Here is a 19,658-nt window from a genome sequence, read left to right as displayed (position 1 = left end):
AGGGTTTATTCTTCCTTTCATTCTATTAATGTTTATCACTTGTACTTCAGTAATAATACTTGATAAAAAAAGGTCATATTGAGTACAGAATTTTTGAAGCTAAAGATTTTGTGTTCATAGTGTTTTGTTAATAGTAAATTGTCAGTGAGTTAGGACCTATGAATTTATTTGATAACCTTGACTTTGATCTTGACCTAGAATATGACCTAATGGAAAGAACATAGATAATGAAATCAAATAAACCTACACTTTACTAGCATTTTGACCATAGTGCAGTGAACCATCCCCTTTGAGCTTTAGTTTCCTCATCTCTGAAATGAATGTGATAATATGATTATAGATTATGCATGTATGATTAGCACTTAGTTTTTGATGTCAGTTGTTTATTAATTTACACCTGGAATATAAATACCAATATAGTCCTTACTCAGTTACAACTTGGAAAATTCTTTTTGTAGCAAGTAGAGTGTTCTTTCTACTATCCCACAGATTTTATACCTAATGGGAATTCAGCTACATATTATAGAGATTGTCATTTTACAAGCATTAAAACTTGCTGGCAACCCATATACTAAACAGACTTCCTTGGGCCGGGCACTTTGTTTTTTTAAAGCAGTGTTTCTTTTCTAGAGGAGGATCTTTGGAATCCACTCTGTTGACCAAACAGATAGCAATGGACAGCTTAGACACTTAGATTAATAAAGTTCTTATGAGTAATCTTGGAGAGCAAATAGTAGCTTACCTTTAAGAACAGTTGGATAAGTCGAAGCTCTTCTAACACTTTGCCTACTGGTGTCAGTTTTTCTATTTTCTGGAAAGAGCAACAAGCCTAACACTAGGGCACAAAATATTTGTAAAAGTTCAGTAAAAACTACCATATGGATTACTTACCAACTTTTTTTTTTTTTGGACAACAGAAAAAATGTGAACGCTACTGGCCTTTGTATGGAGAAGAACCTATAACATTTGCACCATTTAAAATTTCCTGTGTAAGTACTTAGTTTTATATATATTATTCAGAAAATTGGGATGCTAGACTGATGAATAATTATAATATGGTATGAGCCCAGTTTTATATAAGCCAAGCATTCAAAATTTCATATAAATATATACTTAATTATAATAAATGAATATTAATAATAATGTTTGTTTTTTGGGGCGCCTGGGTGGCTCAGTCAGTTAGGTGGCTGACTCTTGATTTTGGCTCAGGTCATAATCTCAGGATTCTGGGACTGAGCCTCATGTCAAGCTCTGTTTGGCAGGGAGTCTACTTGAGGATTCTCTGTCTCCCTCTCCTTCTGTCCCTCCCCCATACGCACGCTCTCTCTCTCTCTCTCTCTCTCTCTCAAATAAATAAATCTTCAAAAAAATAATGTTTGTTTTTATACTGCTTTTAAATTTAAAAGCTTTGAAAGTGACTTCATAAATGTGTAATTTCCTTTTACTTTATTATGTTAATTTTGTGTTAGTCTTTGCATATAAGTTGATAATAAATGTTTATGTATATAAGAATAAAAACAGTAACCTACCTGTGCTTTGAGTGATCTGTTTGGAAATTGGTATTAAAGTTGGGGTGCCTGGCTGGCTCAGTGGAGCATATGACTCTTAATCTCAAGGTAATTGGCATAAAGTAGTAGTTTCAAACTGAAATGCGAAAGACCCTTGATGACTGAAGTATAGTGTATCATGTTAATCTTCTATATATTTGTTATGCCATCCAGGATTTTTGTAATTATATACAAAGATGGTTTTGAGAACTGCTATCGTAGGAGTAAAGATTGATCCTATATGGCAGACAATTTATTATGAAATTTAAAATATATACCTATTTAATAAGTTCTGGAAATGAGTTAAATTCAAGTTCTAAAACGAACAGCTGAAATCTGAGAAAATGAATTAAAAAACAAAAACAATGAAGGAAAAGCAAAAAAGAGAAATAAAATATAAGTGAGCTTTAGAATAGAACCAACAGTTTGCTTTTGTTACACCCAATGGCATCTTTCTTAATCACCTGAAAGAAATATGTTGTCTTACTCACTTGCAAAGATGATGATTTAACATAGATGGAAATTAAATAACTTCCCTGTATTAGTTAAGGTTTTCCTGAGAAATAGAACCAGTAAGATATGCATATATAAAGAGAAAAAGATTTATTATAAGTAATTGGCTCACAGGATCACGGAGGCTGGCAAGTCCAAAGTCTGCAGGGTGGTCAGCCAAACTGGAGACCTAGGAAAGTTGATGCTTTAGTTCCAGTCTGAAGACCAGCAGCCTGGAGACTAGGAGAGCCGGGGTAGCAGTTCTAGTCTAAAGGCAGGCAGGCTAGAGACCCAGAAGGGCTGATACTCACTTCCAGTTTAAAGTCTGCTGTAGAGCCAGGAAGAGCCAAAGTTGCAAATGAAAGTAGTATATTGGAGAATTCTCTCATTTGGGCAAGACTGGTCTTTCTTTTCTATTCAGACCCTAACTGATTGGAGAGGGCCACCCCCACTATAGAGGCAGTCCGCTCTACTCAAAAGTCCACTGATTTAAATGTTAATCTTAACCAAAAACACATTCATAGGAACATGAAGAATAATGTTTGACTAAACATCTGGAAACTCCCATGGCCCAGTCAGATTGACACATGAAATTAACAATCACGTTCTCCATTGCACAATAACTTGTTTTTAACTTTGCTTTCTGTGGTTAAGTAAAATATAATTTCTGTGATTTCATTTGTCTTTGGTAAGTTCAAGAAGTCCATAATTTTATGACTTACTTGTACTTAATGGTTTTAAATTCCTCTCATGCACACATCAAGTTTATTGCTTTCTAAGTTGATGTAGAAAAGAACTCAAGGTGTGTTACACAGTCTCCTTTATAAATGCAATATAATTTTTGTAATGTTAACTATAACTCATAGTTGAACTGCCTGGATTTAATAAGCAGCCAATATTCTAAAGTCCTAGTTAGAATTAACTGTGGGTTAAATATAAATTTTTAAAATCCTACTGCATTTGATGTTATTTGGAATGGTTAAAAACCAACGCATACCACATTGTGTATTTCTGTGAGAAAATACCTCCCTCAGCAGTCCATAAAGTATCTACAATATCAAGTCCCTGGACAGTTCAGGAAACCTATTTTCTGTGCAATGTAGTTGTGTTGAACGTTTGTAAGTTTAAATATAATAAGGTGTATGTATCTGTACTAAATGTTACAATTCAAGTAAAAACAAATAGTGCTTAACATTCAACAACTAAATGAGTTGAAATTTTGGAAGAGTTGGTTCAAGAACAGTAAACGACATTTAAAATAATGAATAGAGGAAGAAATAGATTATAATTTGGAAAAACATGAATTCACTCTTTTTGGGTGATTTTTCAAATGAACTAAAAGATAATTTAAAAAGTCCCTGTAAGAGGTTTGATTTTATTAGAAGTAGCTCGTTTGACTTGTCAATATTGGGATTGATCCATGCTAAAGAAGCAAAATTCTTGCAAGATTTCAAATGGAAAGTAATTTGTATGTCTTGTGGTTATTTGCGACAACTCAGTATTTGTTATCACTGATGTAAACAAAAATCAAGTCTGTAGGGGCACCTGGATGGCTCAGTCAGTTAAGTGTCTAACTCTTGATTTTGGCTCAGGTCATGATCTCAGGGTTGTGGGACGAGCCCAAGTTGGGCTCCATACTCAGTGGGGAGTCTGTTTGGAATTATTTCTCTCCTCTCCCTCTCCCCCTGCGTGCACGTGCTCTCTCGCTCTCTCTCAAATAAATAAATAAATCTTTTTAAAAAATTAAGTTTATAGTCGAAAGCAAGTTGAAATAACCACAGTAAGTGACTTGACTACTTGACATTCAGTTTTTGAGACTGAGAAAAGACAATATCAGAAGCTCTCTTGGTTTGGCGATGAGAAAGAGGGTAAAGTATTGGTGAGAGAGGGAGGACTACCTAGGAGGAACTCAGTCACGTGTTGCTGCATTTAGACCAATGTTGGCATACTAGGCATAGGTCAGTCTAACCCACTGCCTGTTTTGTAGCTCTTTACTAGAATACGACCATGCCCGTTCATTTACATATTTGCCTATCCTAACAATAAAGTTGAGTAGACAAAGACTTCATGGCCCACAGTGCCAAAAATATTTACTGTCTAGCCTTTCTTAGGAAGAAAAAGTTAAATCTACGGGCTCCTGGCTGTCTCAGTGGATGGAGTGTGCGACTTTTGATCTCAGGGTTGTAAGTTTGAGCCCCACATTGGGTGTAGAGATTGCTTAAAAAATAATAGTAAAATCAAATAAAAAAAAATTAAGTCTTGGACCAGTGTTTTCATCTATACTCCTTTTTTTGTTGTTGTTTAAAGTAAAAACATAAATTTCCCCCTTAATGTTATTTGGAAAGTTCAAAATGAACTGCTGTGATTTAAAAAATTAAAGCAGGAATAATATTGAATGTTCTTTTCATTAAAAAACAGCATATTTGGGGGGTGCCTGGGTGGCTCAGTTGTTAAGCGTTTTGCCTTTGGCTTGGGTTGTGATTCCAGGGTCCTAGGATGGAGCCCTGTATTGTGCTCCCTGCTCAGTAGGAAGCCTGCTTCTCCCTCTCTCACTCCCCGCTTGTGCTCACTCTCTCACTGTCTCTCTCTGTCAAATAAATAAAAATAAAATCTTTAAAAAACCAAACAAACAGCATATCCTGTTGTTCTTGACAGTCACTGCCCTAGATTATCTGTGGTTTTATATACAAAGCAGAAAGAATAGTTTCCTGAGGGACAAACTGATGTAGTGGCTTCGTTCTAATACTTTGACAAATGATAGTAAGAGACTTTTTCATCAACCAGAATAGTAATTTGGAATTTTATGAGTGCATCTTCTTCCTTCCCAAGTCTATATCCAGTTAAGTGAGAGGTGAGTAATAAGTAGGGGAAGTCAAGCTTTAGGGAAAGAGAAAATAGTTGAAGATGGTAGTGGGTACTGAGCAGTGTACATTTTGTGTTATATCTGTTACATAATTCTGGGTATGGTTGTAATTTTGCAAATATTTTATTGGATGATAGATTCCTGGTTAAGTAATTGGTTAACAGACACTTCTGGGTTTTTGTTTTTCTTTTTTAACTGTAAGTAAAACTTATATAAACAACATGGTGACTTTTAGAATGGTTTTTTGTTTGTGTTGAGAGAGAGAGCGTGGGGTGGGAGGGGTGGGCAGAGGGAGAGAGAGAATCTTAAGCAGGCTCCATACCCAGCACGGAGCCTATTGTAGGTCTTAATATCATGACCCTGAGATCATGACCTGAGCCAAAATCAAGTCTGATGCTTAACCGACTGAGCCACCCAGGCGCCCTAGAATGGTTATTTTTGTAATTACCAGGTATACCTGGAATTTTAATGGTTAATTTTATATTGTGGACTTTAAATACAAGGTTATTGTTTGTTTTGGTGTGTTTATGTTTTTGTTTCAATGTTCTCACTGACTCATAAGTGTTTTCCTTTTATTTTAGGAAGCTGAACAAGCAAGAACAGACTACTTCATTAGGACACTCTTGCTTGAATTTCAAAATGTAAGTATTTTCCATTTAGAGATGGTTTCTAAGGATAGTTTTTAAAGAGAAGATACATAAATTGTGTGCCATCTTATCTTACATAGTTAAGGAAGTTTGTTAATTATTTCCCTTATGTAAAATAATAAAGAAGAAAATCAGGCTGTAACATTTTATTTAGTATTTTCAGCCTTAAGCTTATCAAATTAGATAAACTAATATAAATTTTAACTTAAAACAGTTTTCCTAAATCAAATTTACTGTATTTGAAATATTTGGTTCTTTGCTGCAAATATTTTTCCTCTATTACAGTAAGCAGATTATAGCATTGTTTGCAAAATTATTATTGGCTTTTGCTAATTTACAACTTTTTAGAAACAAACCACCATCAAAGCTAAGTCTTCATTTAGGTATATATTGGTTTTACTTGAGGCCTTTGACTTTAGTGTCTCAGATCTATATAAAATGATAATTTTCTAGGAAGAAATAAAAGAAAATCTGATGGATATTAGAGAATTCTATTGGCTTCTTCCTCAATCTCTGTATTTTTATTATTTTAATTTTTTAAACCATTATGAACCATTAAGCATGGGTATCAAGTGCATCATTCTTCCTCAGTTACTACATTTGTAAACATACTTATACATCCTACCTTCCTGTTTACAAGTAGACATGGTTCCAGCACTCCATGCTTTGAGAACCACTTATCTAAAATAAGGAAATGGATTGGAGTTGGACAAGTTTGTTTCTAATTTTCTTTTTCGGTTTAAACATTCTGTTAGTCTTCTAATTACAGTAGATTTGAACACAGTGCTTATGATATATTGCTCATCCAGTTACTGCTCATAATTAAAGAATATGCACAGTGTAAGGGTTAAAGTGCATCCTCTGGAGGTACCTGGGTTCAGACCCGCATTTGTCACTTGTGAAAAATGAGGCAAATTATTTAAATCTTTCTGTCTCAATTTCCTTACCTATAAAACATGGATAGTATTAACATTAACTTCCTCATAGCATCACATGGAGAATAAATTGTTATATGTGAAGCCCTTATATCAATACTTGGTATATGAGAGTCAATAAATGTAGTTATTGTTTATTTTTTTAAGGCATTGTTAAATACCACGTAAATATCTTACAAATGACAGTAAAGTGAGATGTGCAGCTTTTCTGTATGCTTTAAAGTTTGTAGTGTCTTTTTATAACTGCTGAATTTCTGTTATTCTTGAAGGAATCTCGTAGGCTATATCAGTTTCATTATGTGAACTGGCCAGACCATGATGTTCCCACATCATTTGATTCTATTCTGGACATGATAAGCTTAATGAGGAAATACCAAGAACATGAAGATGTGCCTATTTGTATTCATTGCAGGTACAAAAGAATTTTCCAAATATTTAAATACTTTGGACTATAAGTAGGCATTATAATATGGGTGATGTTTGGTATTTTGAAACCTAATTTTTGGAATTACCAAGTGAGATATGTCATTTTATTGGTTTCCAAATAGTAAAAGCGATCTGAATCCTGAGGCAATTTTTCTTCTCTTAATTTTTTTTTTTTTTTTTTTTTTAAAGATTTTATTTATTTATTTGACAGAGAGAGAGAGAGACAGCCAGTGAGAGAGGGAACACAAGCAGGGGGAGTGGGAGAGGAAGAAGCAGGCTCCTAGTAGAGGAGCCTGATGTGGGGCTCGATCCCAGAACGCCGGGATCACGCCCTGAGCCGAAGGCAGACGCTTAACGACTGCGCCACCCAGGCGCCCCCTCTTCTCTTAATTTTTAATTTACGTTAGATTCTTCTAAAAGACTTAGAAACAGTACTTATTTCATAAAACTGCTATCGGTTTCTCTAAGTGACTTGTATCTGCATTCACATTTGTTATAAAGAGTAAACGAAATTTCTCAGACTCAGAAATTTACTGGTTAATTAAATAGTTTAAAGATTTTTTTGGTGGAGACAGAACACCAAAGATAGTTTTTCTTATCCAGTAGGTCTGATTGTAATGCTTACTAGTGGGTTGAAAAGGCTGCTTTTTATTTATGGGCGGGAAAGGTGACTTGCTGATGGACATATGGGAATCAGTTAACAACTTGAATGATTAAAAAATATTTTTCTAGAGTTAATTCAGTGGTTAGTTGACCATTTAAGTAGTTGCGTGTTTAAGAAGAAAAAAATCTAATCATAGAAATTGCTTTGACTTGACTTCTTCACAGTTTAGTCACAATCATTTTTTGTTCTATCAGTGTTGCACAATCAATGTATATAGTTCAAGAATCAATTTGATAGGAAGGTTTTCCTTTAAAAAATTAAATAGACCATTTAATATTTTTTAGCAGCCAAAATAGTATTTTAACTGTAGTGACTTAGAAAACACATACATAAAAGGAAGGAAGTCACAATTCCAGTAGAGGTGCTCATTGTTAAAACTTCAGTATATGTCCTTCAGTGTGTGTGTGTAGTTTTTAAAGAATGTTTCCCCATGTAATGTAATTGTGTACATTTTTCTAAATCATGTAATTATTCTTTCTACAATGAATTATGACTACCCTATACTTTATATTTAACTTCCATTCCTTGGCATTTACTAACCCTCCCCCATCCTTTTTCATCTATTTTATTTTAATTTTTAAAACATTTATTTATTTATTTTAATAAAGATTTTATTTCGTTATTTGTCAGAGAGAGTGTGCAAGAGCGCACAAGCAGGGGAGCAGCAGGCAGAGGGAGAAGCAGGCTCCCTGCTGAGCAGGGAGCCCGATCCGGAACTCCATCCCATGACCCTGGGATGATGACCTGAGCCAAAGGCAGATGCTTAACCAACTGAGGCACCCAGGCGCCCCCTTTTTCATCTATTTTAAATGTCCAGGTGGCTGTCTTCATGGTAAAATCTTTGAGCACATCTGTAATTACTTTATTAGGGTAGATATAAGCAAGTGGGATTTCTAAGTGAAAGAACATGAACTTTTTTCATGCTTTTAATACATATTTTAAATTTTGTTATCCATAAAGCTAATGCTAATTATGATTAGTCAATTTGTGGGGTGCCTGTTTTCCCGTACTCTCCCCAATACTATTATCTTCTTGTTTGTTTGATTTAATGCCTGCATGACAGACCACTTTTTTTTTTTCTTGGTAGTTTATATTCTTTTGTGAATTGCTTATTTGTATATTTTTCCACTTTTTTCATTAGCAGGCATTCATCTCTTAATAATTATGTTATAGGGGCGCCTGGGTGGCTCAGTCGTTAAGCGTCTGCCTTCGCCTCAGGGCGTGATCCCGGAGTTCTGGGATCGAGTCCCATGTCACGNNNCCGCTGGGAGCCTGCTTCTTCCTCTCCCACTCCCCCTGCTTGTGTTCCCTCTCTCGCTGGCTGTCTCTCTCTCTCAAATAAATAAATAAAATCTTTTAAAAAAATTGTTATAAATTCTTCCTGTATCTTTATATATTGAGGTTGTTAACTTTTAGTCATGTTGTAAGTAGCATGGTTTTTAAATGGCTTTTATTCTGCCTATCTTTTGCCACACATAAATTTTAAGTTGTTATGTTGTCAGAGCTATGAATCTTCGTTTATGTTTTCTGCCCACTGAGATGCTTAGAAAGTCCTTCTGTAACAGTAGTACATAAACTACCTTTTTTAGCACTTTTGTAGGTTTTTTTGTAAACCTATTTCTAATGCATCTGGAATTTTTTTTATGATTAAGATATGAGGTAAGAGCCCAGCTTTTGCTCTTGTTAGGCTTGCTCTCCCTGTATCATTTATTGAATGGTCTAATCTTTCCCCTTTCATGGGAAAATTCACCATTATGTAATACTGAAATATACTCAGATCTGTTTTTAAATTTTGCATTGTGTTTCATCAATCTGGTTGTGTGTGTGTCTTTGTAAGGTCACACATTTAACTGTCAAGTTTTAAATATTTGTCATTTAGCCCCTAGTAACTCAACACAATAGTCTAGAAATATTTTGATGAGGAATTGATAAATGTATCAACAGTTAAAAATTAGTATTACTAATGTCTATTAAGAGCTTTTTAAAAATCATACTAAGTTGCTTATAGATGTATTTTATCAGGAAATCTTAGATGACATGTTTGACAAACTACTGATATTTCTGAAGGTTTCAAAATATGCATTAAAATGCTACCCAACTTTTTTTCTACCTAAAAATTATTCTGGTGATGTCAGTAATGTCTTTAATTACTCCGAGTGATTCTCGGTCCTGAGGTGCATGTCTCCTATCTCCCTCTAGTTGAGAATCAGTTGCTTTAATGTACTTTGTCATGTTTTAAAATAAAAAAACCTGCAGAATTTCACTTTACATTCTCCAGGTTCTGTTAGTTCTTTAGGAGGTGAGAATGCGTGACTTGTCTTTGTTGTTCTGGTGAAATCACTGCTAGTGTTCAAACCAATTTCTAGGGCTTGTGGTAGTCCTCATCTTTTCTATACCTTTTGCAGATTGAAATGGTGTATCATTTCCTCTGCTACTATAAGGCACCAGAGCCATATTGGGTGTAAAATAAATTTCTCTCTGCAATTTACTATGTTGGCTGGACAAGATTTTCTGAGGTAGAATTAGACTTCTAAGGTAAAAGCTGCTAGGTCTTCTGTGAATCACTTAGGTATTCTCTGAATCTTGGACATTCCCTAAATTAAATAAACACAAGATACAAATACGAATGTTAAAGATGTTTGCCATGCACACACTTCAAGTTATGATTTGTTGACTAAAATAGTAGAATATTGTCAAATTTCTTAAATGATTTTTTTGCTTCTGAAAAGTTCATCCACATTTAAAATATAGTTCTTTTATGACAAAAATCAAATTGTTCTTTCAAACTTTGTATTTGTAGTGCAGGCTGTGGAAGAACAGGTGCCATTTGTGCCATAGATTATACATGGAATTTACTAAAAGCTGGGGTAAGAATTTTTATATAACATTATATCCTATTGATCTATTATTATTTTCCAACTTAATGGTAAATTGCAGTAAATTATAGCATGTGTTTTGTTATACATGTTACTTTTTTAGAAATAGCTTTACTATGTAAGAAAAAAGGTAGTGAAAATGGAAAAGGTATAAATGATGTATATTACCTTGAGATAATGCATGAGGCAGCAAAGTAAACATGTTACTATGCCTTTGTTCTATGTGAATTGATACCTACATTTAGAATGTAAACTCTGGGTTGACTTTTCCAAATATAGAATCCTCATTGCCTTTTATATTTATTCTAGGTATAAGTGTAATCAGTGCAATAAATATTTACGCCTAAATGGAAATGTTATTTTATAGTGGTTAAGGATGTTGAATCTGGACCGAAACTCCCCAGATTAAAATTTAGTCATTTACTGTCTGTGGGATTTTGGTCAAATTACTTAATTTCATTGTGCCTCAATTTTTTCAACTGAAAATGGGAATCATAATAACTCATAAAAAATAAATTAACCTTTGTAAAGTTCCTTAGAACTACGTGTGTCCTATAGCAAGTGCTCAGTTCAATGTTAGTTTTCATTAAAACTGATGTTACTGTTGTTACTACCACTACTATTTCAAAGACATTGTGTTCAATACTATGGAGGATATGGAGGTAAATAAAACACAGCCCTCATTATAGATTTGAAAAACACTAAGTTGTCTCATTGTATGTAGATTTGCTTCTCTTGTTGGTTCTATAGTATTCATTTCATTAGGGAGAAGTTTTTAATTCTTTATAGCTTTCTTTTAAATTATGTTTTTAAACACTGTGCCCAACATGGGGTCTGAACTCAAAACTCCAAGATCAAGAGTCACATACTCTACTCACTGAGCCAGCCAGGTTGCCCCTTTATAGCTTTAAGTTGTGTTTCTGTGAATATGTCAATCTTTATCTTGTATCAAGTAGGATTAATAAAATATTTTGGGTTTTTTTTCCCTTCTTTCCTCCCTCTGTTCTTTCCCTTTTTTCCTCTGCCTTAACATTTTTCAGTTTTGCTAGGGAATATTTAAATTTTAAATTTTCTTCAAAAGCCCTCTGGGGTTAAATTTTATTTTTGTATTCCTCAAAAATGTAATCATCTCCTGATACTCAAATGAAAATTTTTAAGTGAACAAAATATAACTAGGATTCTAACCCATTTTAACGTAAAAGTCAAAGATTAAAATTGGGATGGAAATGCCAATAAGCAGAATAAATATCTGGTCATTCCAGAAATTATGTATTTTGAACGTAGTCCTCATTTGATTGTGTTTGGCTTAACATATATATAATCTGTTTTAGGTTAGGACTTGATGTAAAAATCTTTTTTTTCTTTAAGATTTTATTTATTCACGAGAGAGAGGGAGAGAGGGCGCGCGCGCCCGCGGCCCCCCCCCCCCCCACGAGCAGGGGGGAGGGGCAGAGGGAGAGAGAGAAGCACACTCCTCGCTGAGCAGGGAGTCTGAATCCTAGGACCCCGGGATCATGTCCTGAGGCAGACACTTAACCGAGTAAGCCACCCAGGCGCTCTGTAAAAATCGTTTGTTGTATATAAAGCAGTAAATCTGGGAATCATTTTTAACTCTTCCTTACACTCCAAAATATTCCTGTTGATCAAGAAGTTCTAACAGTTCTGCCTCAGAAATGTGCCTCAAATCTGTTTGTATCTTTGTCTTCTTTTAGATTCCTTCGGTAAACTTCTACTAGTTTCTCTCCTTCAGACTCTCCTCTTCCCTGCTGCAAAAGCAGACTGAATATCAAATCTGCTCATGTCAGTGTTACCTACTGTAGTAGTTCTAATTCCATATGTACCAAACAATTGTCGGGGATGTTTCACAGTCTCCAGATACGTAGCTGAGGGATCTGTATTTTTACCAGCTTTCTTAGCTGGTCCTCATGTAGCCAGCCCAGGAAATTGGGGCCTGTAGAATGAGTTCAAACGCTATTATGTTTACAGTGGGAGTCCAGGTAGCCTTGTCTTCTTTCCTCCTTAAATACCTATCCTTCTTTCAGTTTTAGGCTGTATCCACATCAAGCTTCTCAATTCCCCAAATAGATTAACATTTAATCTGCAGTGTTTATGTATATTTCCTCCACACACCAGACAAAGTTAGTCACAGCATCTTTATTCCCACTGCACTGTAATTATACCTTGGCTGGATATTTATTTGTTCACTTACCTCACTAGCTTGACTGCTGAGGGTCCAGATAACTGTCTATCCAATGCCAACAACAGTGTCTGATGGATGGTAGGTAGTGCTCAGTAAATGTTTTCAGTCATCCAGCATGTATATAAGGTCTGTTTGAAAAGTTAAAGGTCTGTATGAAAAAGAGTTGATGTATTAAATTCTTTGTTTTAGAAAATACCAGAGGAATTTAATGTATTTAATTTAATACAAGAAATGAGAACACAAAGGCATTCTGCAGTGCAAACTAAGGTATAGTTTTTTGTTTCACTTTATGAGACTGTATTTTTTTAAATGCCTTCTTGGTTTTTTAGGGTTTTTTTTTCCAAATGTCTTTTCCCTTGTTTATTTTCCCTTGTTTATCATGTCATCTCCCTAATAGGAGCAGTATGAGCTTGTTCATAGAGCTATCGCCCAACTGTTTGAAAAACAGCTGCAACTATATGAAATTCATGGAGCCCAGAAACTTGCTGATGGAGTGGTACGTGTTCTTGGCCTATTAATTTTAGAAAACTTTTCTTTCCTTTCTCTTTCTTTCCTTCCTTCCTTCCTTCAGATTTTTTTTTTTTTTTTTTTTTTTAAGTAATCTTTCCGCCCAACGTGGGGCTCAAACTTAACCCTGAGATCAAAAGTCCCATGCTTTACTGACTGAGCCAGCCTGGTGCCCCGAAAACTTTTTTTTTTTTTTTAACCAAGATGTAATATTTAGCTTTTTAACTGTCATCTGTGTTTTACCTAACATGAGAATATCCGTAACAGTTGTTATTTTTATTTAACCTTGGTTTTGTTAACTCCTTTCCTTCTTCCTGTTTGACTCTCTCCATTGTCATGGATATTTAATGACTCCAGTACAAGTTAAATAATATTCAAAATAGAACATAGTTAGGAAAATAGGTCTTACGTCAAAAATCTTTACTGTTTCAAATGTAAATTACTTTTAAAAACATTAACTGCATCGTTCTTTCTTTTCTTCTACCCCTCACCTAAGTAATTTTAAGTTGATTCTACATGAATTAAATTGTGTTCTTGGTCATAATGATACAAAGTTTTGTAGTTAATTTTGCACAGGCTTTTAAATTAAGTAGAATTATAATGCTGCAAGTCCCTTTTTGGCATGTGTTTTAGTTCAATGTCATTTTAGCCTTAAAAGATCTTATTGGAAGTTGAAACTTTTGACCTGACAAAAATACTTTATTCTCATAGTGTTTTCATGTCTGCCTCTGTTTTCGAACTAGTTCTTTTATTTGCTCTTTCTGTAATCATCTTGTCCTTGAAGGTATTGGGCTATTTTTTGGATAAAAAAATTTTTTTTTAAGATTTTATTTATTTGTCAGAGATAGAGAGCACAAGCAGGGGGATTGGCAGGCAGAGGAGGCATAGGGAGAAGCAGGCTCCCTGCTGAGCAAAGAGCCGGATGTGGGACTTGATTCCAGGACCCTGGGATCATGACCTGAGCCGAAGGCGGACGGTTAACCAACTGAGCCACCCAGGCGCCCCTGGATAAAATTTCTTTACCTTTTTATCCCTGAACCTAAGATAGCCATCACGTGATAAATCAACTTAGCCTTAACAGCTGAAGTAAAATAAGGAAATGAGTTGCAAAATTTATAACCTTTGTTTTCCTTTTCTTCTTCACATTGTTTTTGGCATTTTCCCAGACTATTTGAAATTTTTTGGTTTTATAAATGAGAGACTTGTTACCAAACGCTCATCTCAGTGTCTTAAAATAATCTAGTATTGATCCATGAGTTTTAGGGGCTATGTAGTTCCCTTATTAGCCAAGGGATAATTGTAGATTTTTAAGATAAATATATGTGACCTCATTTTTTATTTCCTGTATTAATATAGAAATTGTTGTGCAACTAGGCCTTACATGTTGCCGTCTTTTTCCCTTTAGTTTAATTAAAACCTGTTACAATCTGTGCTGAATGCAGCCAAATATTATATAATATAGAATAGAATGCTTTATATATTATTGTGTATAATGTTATTTAAATTGAGGTTCAGTTAATGCTTCAGAAAGCTAAATAGGCTATGCTTTTTATTTTAATCTTAAGTGGAAAAATATTTGTAGTTTTAATAAACACCAGATTAATTTCAAAGTTAAAGTTTCTGTACTTCAGAAATGTAGGTATTTTAGATTACCATTTCCTTTATTATATTCAAGTGAAAAATATTACGATTACATTTTTCAAATGTATAGAAAATTCTTCATTTTTTATTGAGATATAATTGACATATAACATTATATTGGTTTCAGGTATACAGCATAGTTATTTGATATTTGTATAGATTGTGAAATGATCATCACAGTAAGTCTAGTTAACATCCATTACCACATGTAGTACATGTTTTCTTTTCTTGTGATGAGAACTTTTAAGATTTATTCTCCTAATGAACTTTGAAATATGCAGTACAGTATTATTATTAAGTATAGTCACCGCGCTGCACATTATATCCCATGATTTTTTAATTTTATAACTGGAAGCTAGCATCCTTTAATGCACTTTACCCATTTTACCCACCTCCCAACCGCCAACTCTGGCAAGCACCAATCTGTTATTTTGTATCTAGGAGTTCAGTTTTTTTGTTTGTTCTTAGATTCCACATATAAGTGAGATCATACAGTATTTGTCTTTCTCTGTTTGACTTCTTGTACTCAGTATAATGCCCTCAAGGTCCATCCATGTTGTTGCAAATGCCAGGAATTCCTTCTTTTTTATGGCTGAATGATATTCCATTGTGTGTATATGTCACATTTTCTTTATCCAGTCTTCGATAAATGGACATTTGGGTTGCTTTCATGTCTTGGCTCTTGTAAATAAGGCTGCAGTGAACATGGTGGTACATACACTTTTTTGAGTTTGTGTTTTCACTTCCTTTGGATAAATACCCAGATACGGGATTATTGGATCATATGGTAGTTCTTTTTTTTTTTTTTTTTTTTAATTTTTGAGGACCCTCCACATTGTTTCCATATGGCTACACCAATTTACATTCCCACCCACTGTGCATTAGGGTTTCCTTATCTCCACATCCTCTCCAACACTTGTTATTTCTTGTCTTTTTGATGCTAGCCATTCTAACAGGTCTCAAGTCTCATTGTGGTTCTGATTTGCATTTCCCTAATGATTAGTGATGTTGAACATATTTTCATATATTCCTGTTGACCATCTGTATGTCGCCTTTGAAGAAATGTCTATTCAGGTCCTCCGGCCAATTTTAATCAGGTTGTTTGTTGGGTTTTTTTGCTATTTAGTTCTCTTATTTCATAGGCTGCCTTTTCATTTTTTTGATAGTTTCCTTTGCTGTGTGGAAGCTTTTTAGTTTGATGTAGTCCCACTTGTTTATTTTTGCTTTTGTTGCCTTTGCTTGAAAATAATTTTAGTGCAGTATTCAGTGCTGTACTTTTAAAGCTTTTAAGTATATTTCAGTAATCTCCAGAAAATGATATGTGATAAATACTACATTGCTCTTTCATCTCTGTTTTCTCATTACCTGATTCTTTTTAGGTTTTTCTTCCATAAATTAAACTTCCATTTTACTAGTCTGAACTTCACACTAGGATTGTAATTTTGTTACAGATTGTTTCTGTCTAATGGGTCAGAGGTTCACAGATAGCTAAGGAATAGAAGAAAGATCATATAGATGTTATGGGATGAGATGAGATATCACCTAATGGCAAAGTAGTGGTTATTTCAAATCCACTTTCTTATCTCATTGCCTGGTACATAGGAGACACCCACTAAATGTTTGCTAACTGAACTTGAAATGTTAGATTATGTCCTTGCTGACATGGTGACTGCTGAATTACCTTTTGGGTAAGATGGATATTTCTATTTTGTAAAAAGGAAAAACAATTTTCATGGAATCCATTCCGAGGAAATTGTATTTGGTAAGAATAAATATTTTGCCAAAGGTTGTAATACTGTAGTGTCTGACACTATATAACTATATAACTCAATGGATGAATGGTTTTAAAAAGTAGAAGGACAAATAGATAGAAGAAAAGATAGCTTATCATTCTAGGTAATTTTTTGATAGTGTCCTCTTAAGAAATCTTGTTTTCTAGGTATTTCTGAATCTAGGTGACTGTTTTTATAGTAGGTTTATATGTGGTTGGAGAGCATAAACCCCAGTCAGAAAAAATGTGGAATCTAAAAAGTTGGGGAAAATCATCTTAGAACTGTATGGTTGAGTAAAATGATTTGAAATATATTAGCTTTCTGAACCCATGCTGTGAGAAACATTTATAAATCTATTTATTATTTCTCTAACAATTTAAAGGTAAAGTTTAAAAAAACAGACAAAAAACTCTTAAACTATATGTTCCAAAATTATTTTGATAGAAATTTTGGTTGGAATGCTGATCAACAATATAAGACTCTGTAATAAATGATATTTGTTAGAGGTATTTATGACTAAGATGACTTTCCAGAGTAGGAGATCTAAAGAGAAAGTTTATTCTGGAATCGACTAGCCTATTGATTTGGGATTTAGAAACACTTCAGTAAGCAAACATCTGTAAGATGTACATGCATGTCTTTTTATCTTGTATATAAAAGACTACTATCAGTTATCAATATCAGGATTTTCAATTCTAGGATGATGGAGTAATAGCAACAATAGTTTGTGTTATGGTCCTTCTATTGTTATTTTACATTTTAGATGTGATATTGAATTCTGAATATTTTTTCCTCAAATGTAATGTCCTTTATTTTTAAAGCACTTTAATATTTATTTTGTTCTGCAGTTGATAATATATCCTTAAGTATTTGATATTTAGGTTCTGATCTTTTTTTGTGGCCTCTGATACGGCTATTTTGTAGTAAATATTAAGACGCAAAATTAGTGAAATGGGCGAAGGCAGTCAAAAGGTAAAAAAAATAATAACTTTAGCAAGCTCTTCTTAGAAACAAAAGAATATACTAGAACCTAATTTCAGTGGATTATTTAATTTCTGAAATTTCTCTCACCTTCAAAAGTTGGTGATTGTTTCAGTTGGTAACAAAAGCCCCTTAAGAGAGCCGTATACATTAGGACAAATGTGGGGACAAAAGCTGTGGTTAATAGTGTCAAAGGTATGAGTAGAGCATACATTATCGTAGGTAAAAATAAGGAATCTAAGAAGAACATTGTCCTACTGTGAAGTCCAATGACCGGGAAGGTTTGTTCATGTTGTGTAGGCAGTGGTTCTCTGAGTTGCATTTCTATACTGCCACACTGATTTCTTTCATCATATGAAAGTCAGCTTGTTCCAAAGTCTTACCTCCCCCCAAAGTTCTTTTTCCTCTTTTGGCCTTTTCTATTAATGGTTCCACCATTCTCTCATTTATCCAAAACGAGAAATTATTCATGACACCTCCTTTCCTTTGTCATATTTGTTTGAAAATGCCCTTAATTTCTTTTCTTGTTCCCTTCCCACCTGCTCCCTTCCATACTCTGTTCTTTTTTTTCCCTCAGTATCTTACCTCTTTATTTTTAAGATTTTATTTAGTTATTTGAGAGAGAGAGCGAGCAGGAGCAGCAGAGAGGGTTAGAGGGAGAAGGAGTCTACCCACTGAGCAGGAAGCCCCCTGTAGGGCTCGATACCAGGGCCCTGGGATCACGACCTGAGCCAAAGGTGGATGGCCAACCTACTGAGCCACCCAGGTGCCCCTCTTAACCTGTCTCTTATTGTCATTCTACATACTGCCTTAATATTCTCAACTTCTTAATATTTTTCAGCTATATTCTAATATTCTCACCTTTAAATAATATCTCCGATTTCACCACTTTATGATTTTATCATTACCCCTTTATTTTTTAATTTGGTAATATTACTAGACTATACTTCTTGGAGTTAAGTATTATGTACTTTACATTTTTGTATCCTCTCCAGTGCTTACTGTTTAGTGCATCTCACATATTGATCCACATTGCCTTACCTGCTATTCCAAAATCCAAAATGCTCTGAAAATCTAAAGTTGTTGTGGGGGAGGGGAGAAAGAAGAGAAGGGGGGAAAAGAGAGAGTGAAAGTGTTGGTTTGGTATTATAGCTATTTGGCAGCAGAACCTGACTTGACATGACTTGAGGCTATATTGTACTATAAAAAGTAGCTGTGTTTTAAGGTTAGAAGCATTTTCATATGGGTCACCCTAAACCTTTATTTAACCTACTTAATGTGAATGTACAGATTTTGATAACAAAAATATTAACGAGTGTTATGGGTGTATATTTGTAAGCAGATGAATTACTAATATGTCAGAGGTATTTTTATGATGCAAAGAATGTCTAAATTCTGGTGATGTCTGAGGATCTAAAAGTGTGGCATCCAAAAGACCTGATTTACCTGAGGCAACACCAATTAATATTTGTCTAGGTGTAATAATAATTAGTGCTCCCACTTTCATTCTCAAAGAGCCCTGATTTGGACAGTAAATTACATGGCTACCCTACCTTAGCAGATATCCCTGCACCAGATGCCTTCGTTATGGTAGGTGGCTTTGATAAGAATGAAAGCAACTGTTCTCATGATGTTATTGTTGTTCAGGTCAGAGTAAGATACATAGTTAAGATGCGTAAATTGCATCTAATACATCTGATTATGTATCAGGATACAGGGTGCACTAAAAATTGTGGAAAAGTTGAGATGTCTGTTTTCCTTAGTTGGGAATACTTAGGGGGGAAAAAGTCACTTGTAAGAAACAGTTACAAAGGCAAAGAAGGTGCTATGATGGACACAGTAGAAGTGTCTTTTGATGTAAAAAAAAAAAAAAGGCAACTACAGTTTCAGAGTTCTTTAATCATAGTGTATGTAAAGATAGCTTTTTTTTTTTTCTAAAATTAATCTGAGATATAGGCAAGGGTGAAAATCATTCTTGTCTTCTGGCCCATTAACATACCCTAGCTGGATAAAAATGAGGTACTTCCTTGAGGATGAAACTAATTCAAGGCAATGTTTTATATAATAATTTCACAACTTTTCTATTCACGATCCTAAACACAACCTA

At 34.4% G+C, this 19,658-nt stretch overlaps 1 protein-coding gene across 4 annotated transcripts in view; it reads left to right on the top strand.

The window, feature by feature from the left end:
* Positions 1 to 19,658, top strand: part of PTPN12 (protein tyrosine phosphatase non-receptor type 12) — an 85,174-nt gene that overhangs the window by 49,293 nt on the left and 16,223 nt on the right. For all 4 annotated transcript variants that reach the window (XM_040644329.1, XM_040644328.1, XM_040644326.1 and 1 more), the window contains 6 exons: positions 918 to 989; positions 5,484 to 5,543; positions 6,754 to 6,896; positions 10,375 to 10,441; positions 12,840 to 12,917; positions 13,048 to 13,146. In XM_040644329.1, coding sequence (XP_040500263.1) covers positions 918 to 989; positions 5,484 to 5,543; positions 6,754 to 6,896; positions 10,375 to 10,441; positions 12,840 to 12,917; positions 13,048 to 13,146 — 519 coding nt within the window. The remainder of the gene's footprint in view (positions 1 to 917; positions 990 to 5,483; positions 5,544 to 6,753; positions 6,897 to 10,374; positions 10,442 to 12,839; positions 12,918 to 13,047; positions 13,147 to 19,658) is intronic.

Source organism: Ursus maritimus, unplaced genomic scaffold (assembly GCF_017311325.1).
Source record: "Ursus maritimus isolate PB19 unplaced genomic scaffold, ASM1731132v1 scaffold_3, whole genome shotgun sequence".
Lineage (NCBI taxonomy): Eukaryota > Metazoa > Chordata > Mammalia > Carnivora > Ursidae > Ursus > Ursus maritimus.
The sequence above is the reverse complement of the archived record's forward strand: the minus strand, read 5'-3'. Positions and strand labels throughout refer to the sequence as shown.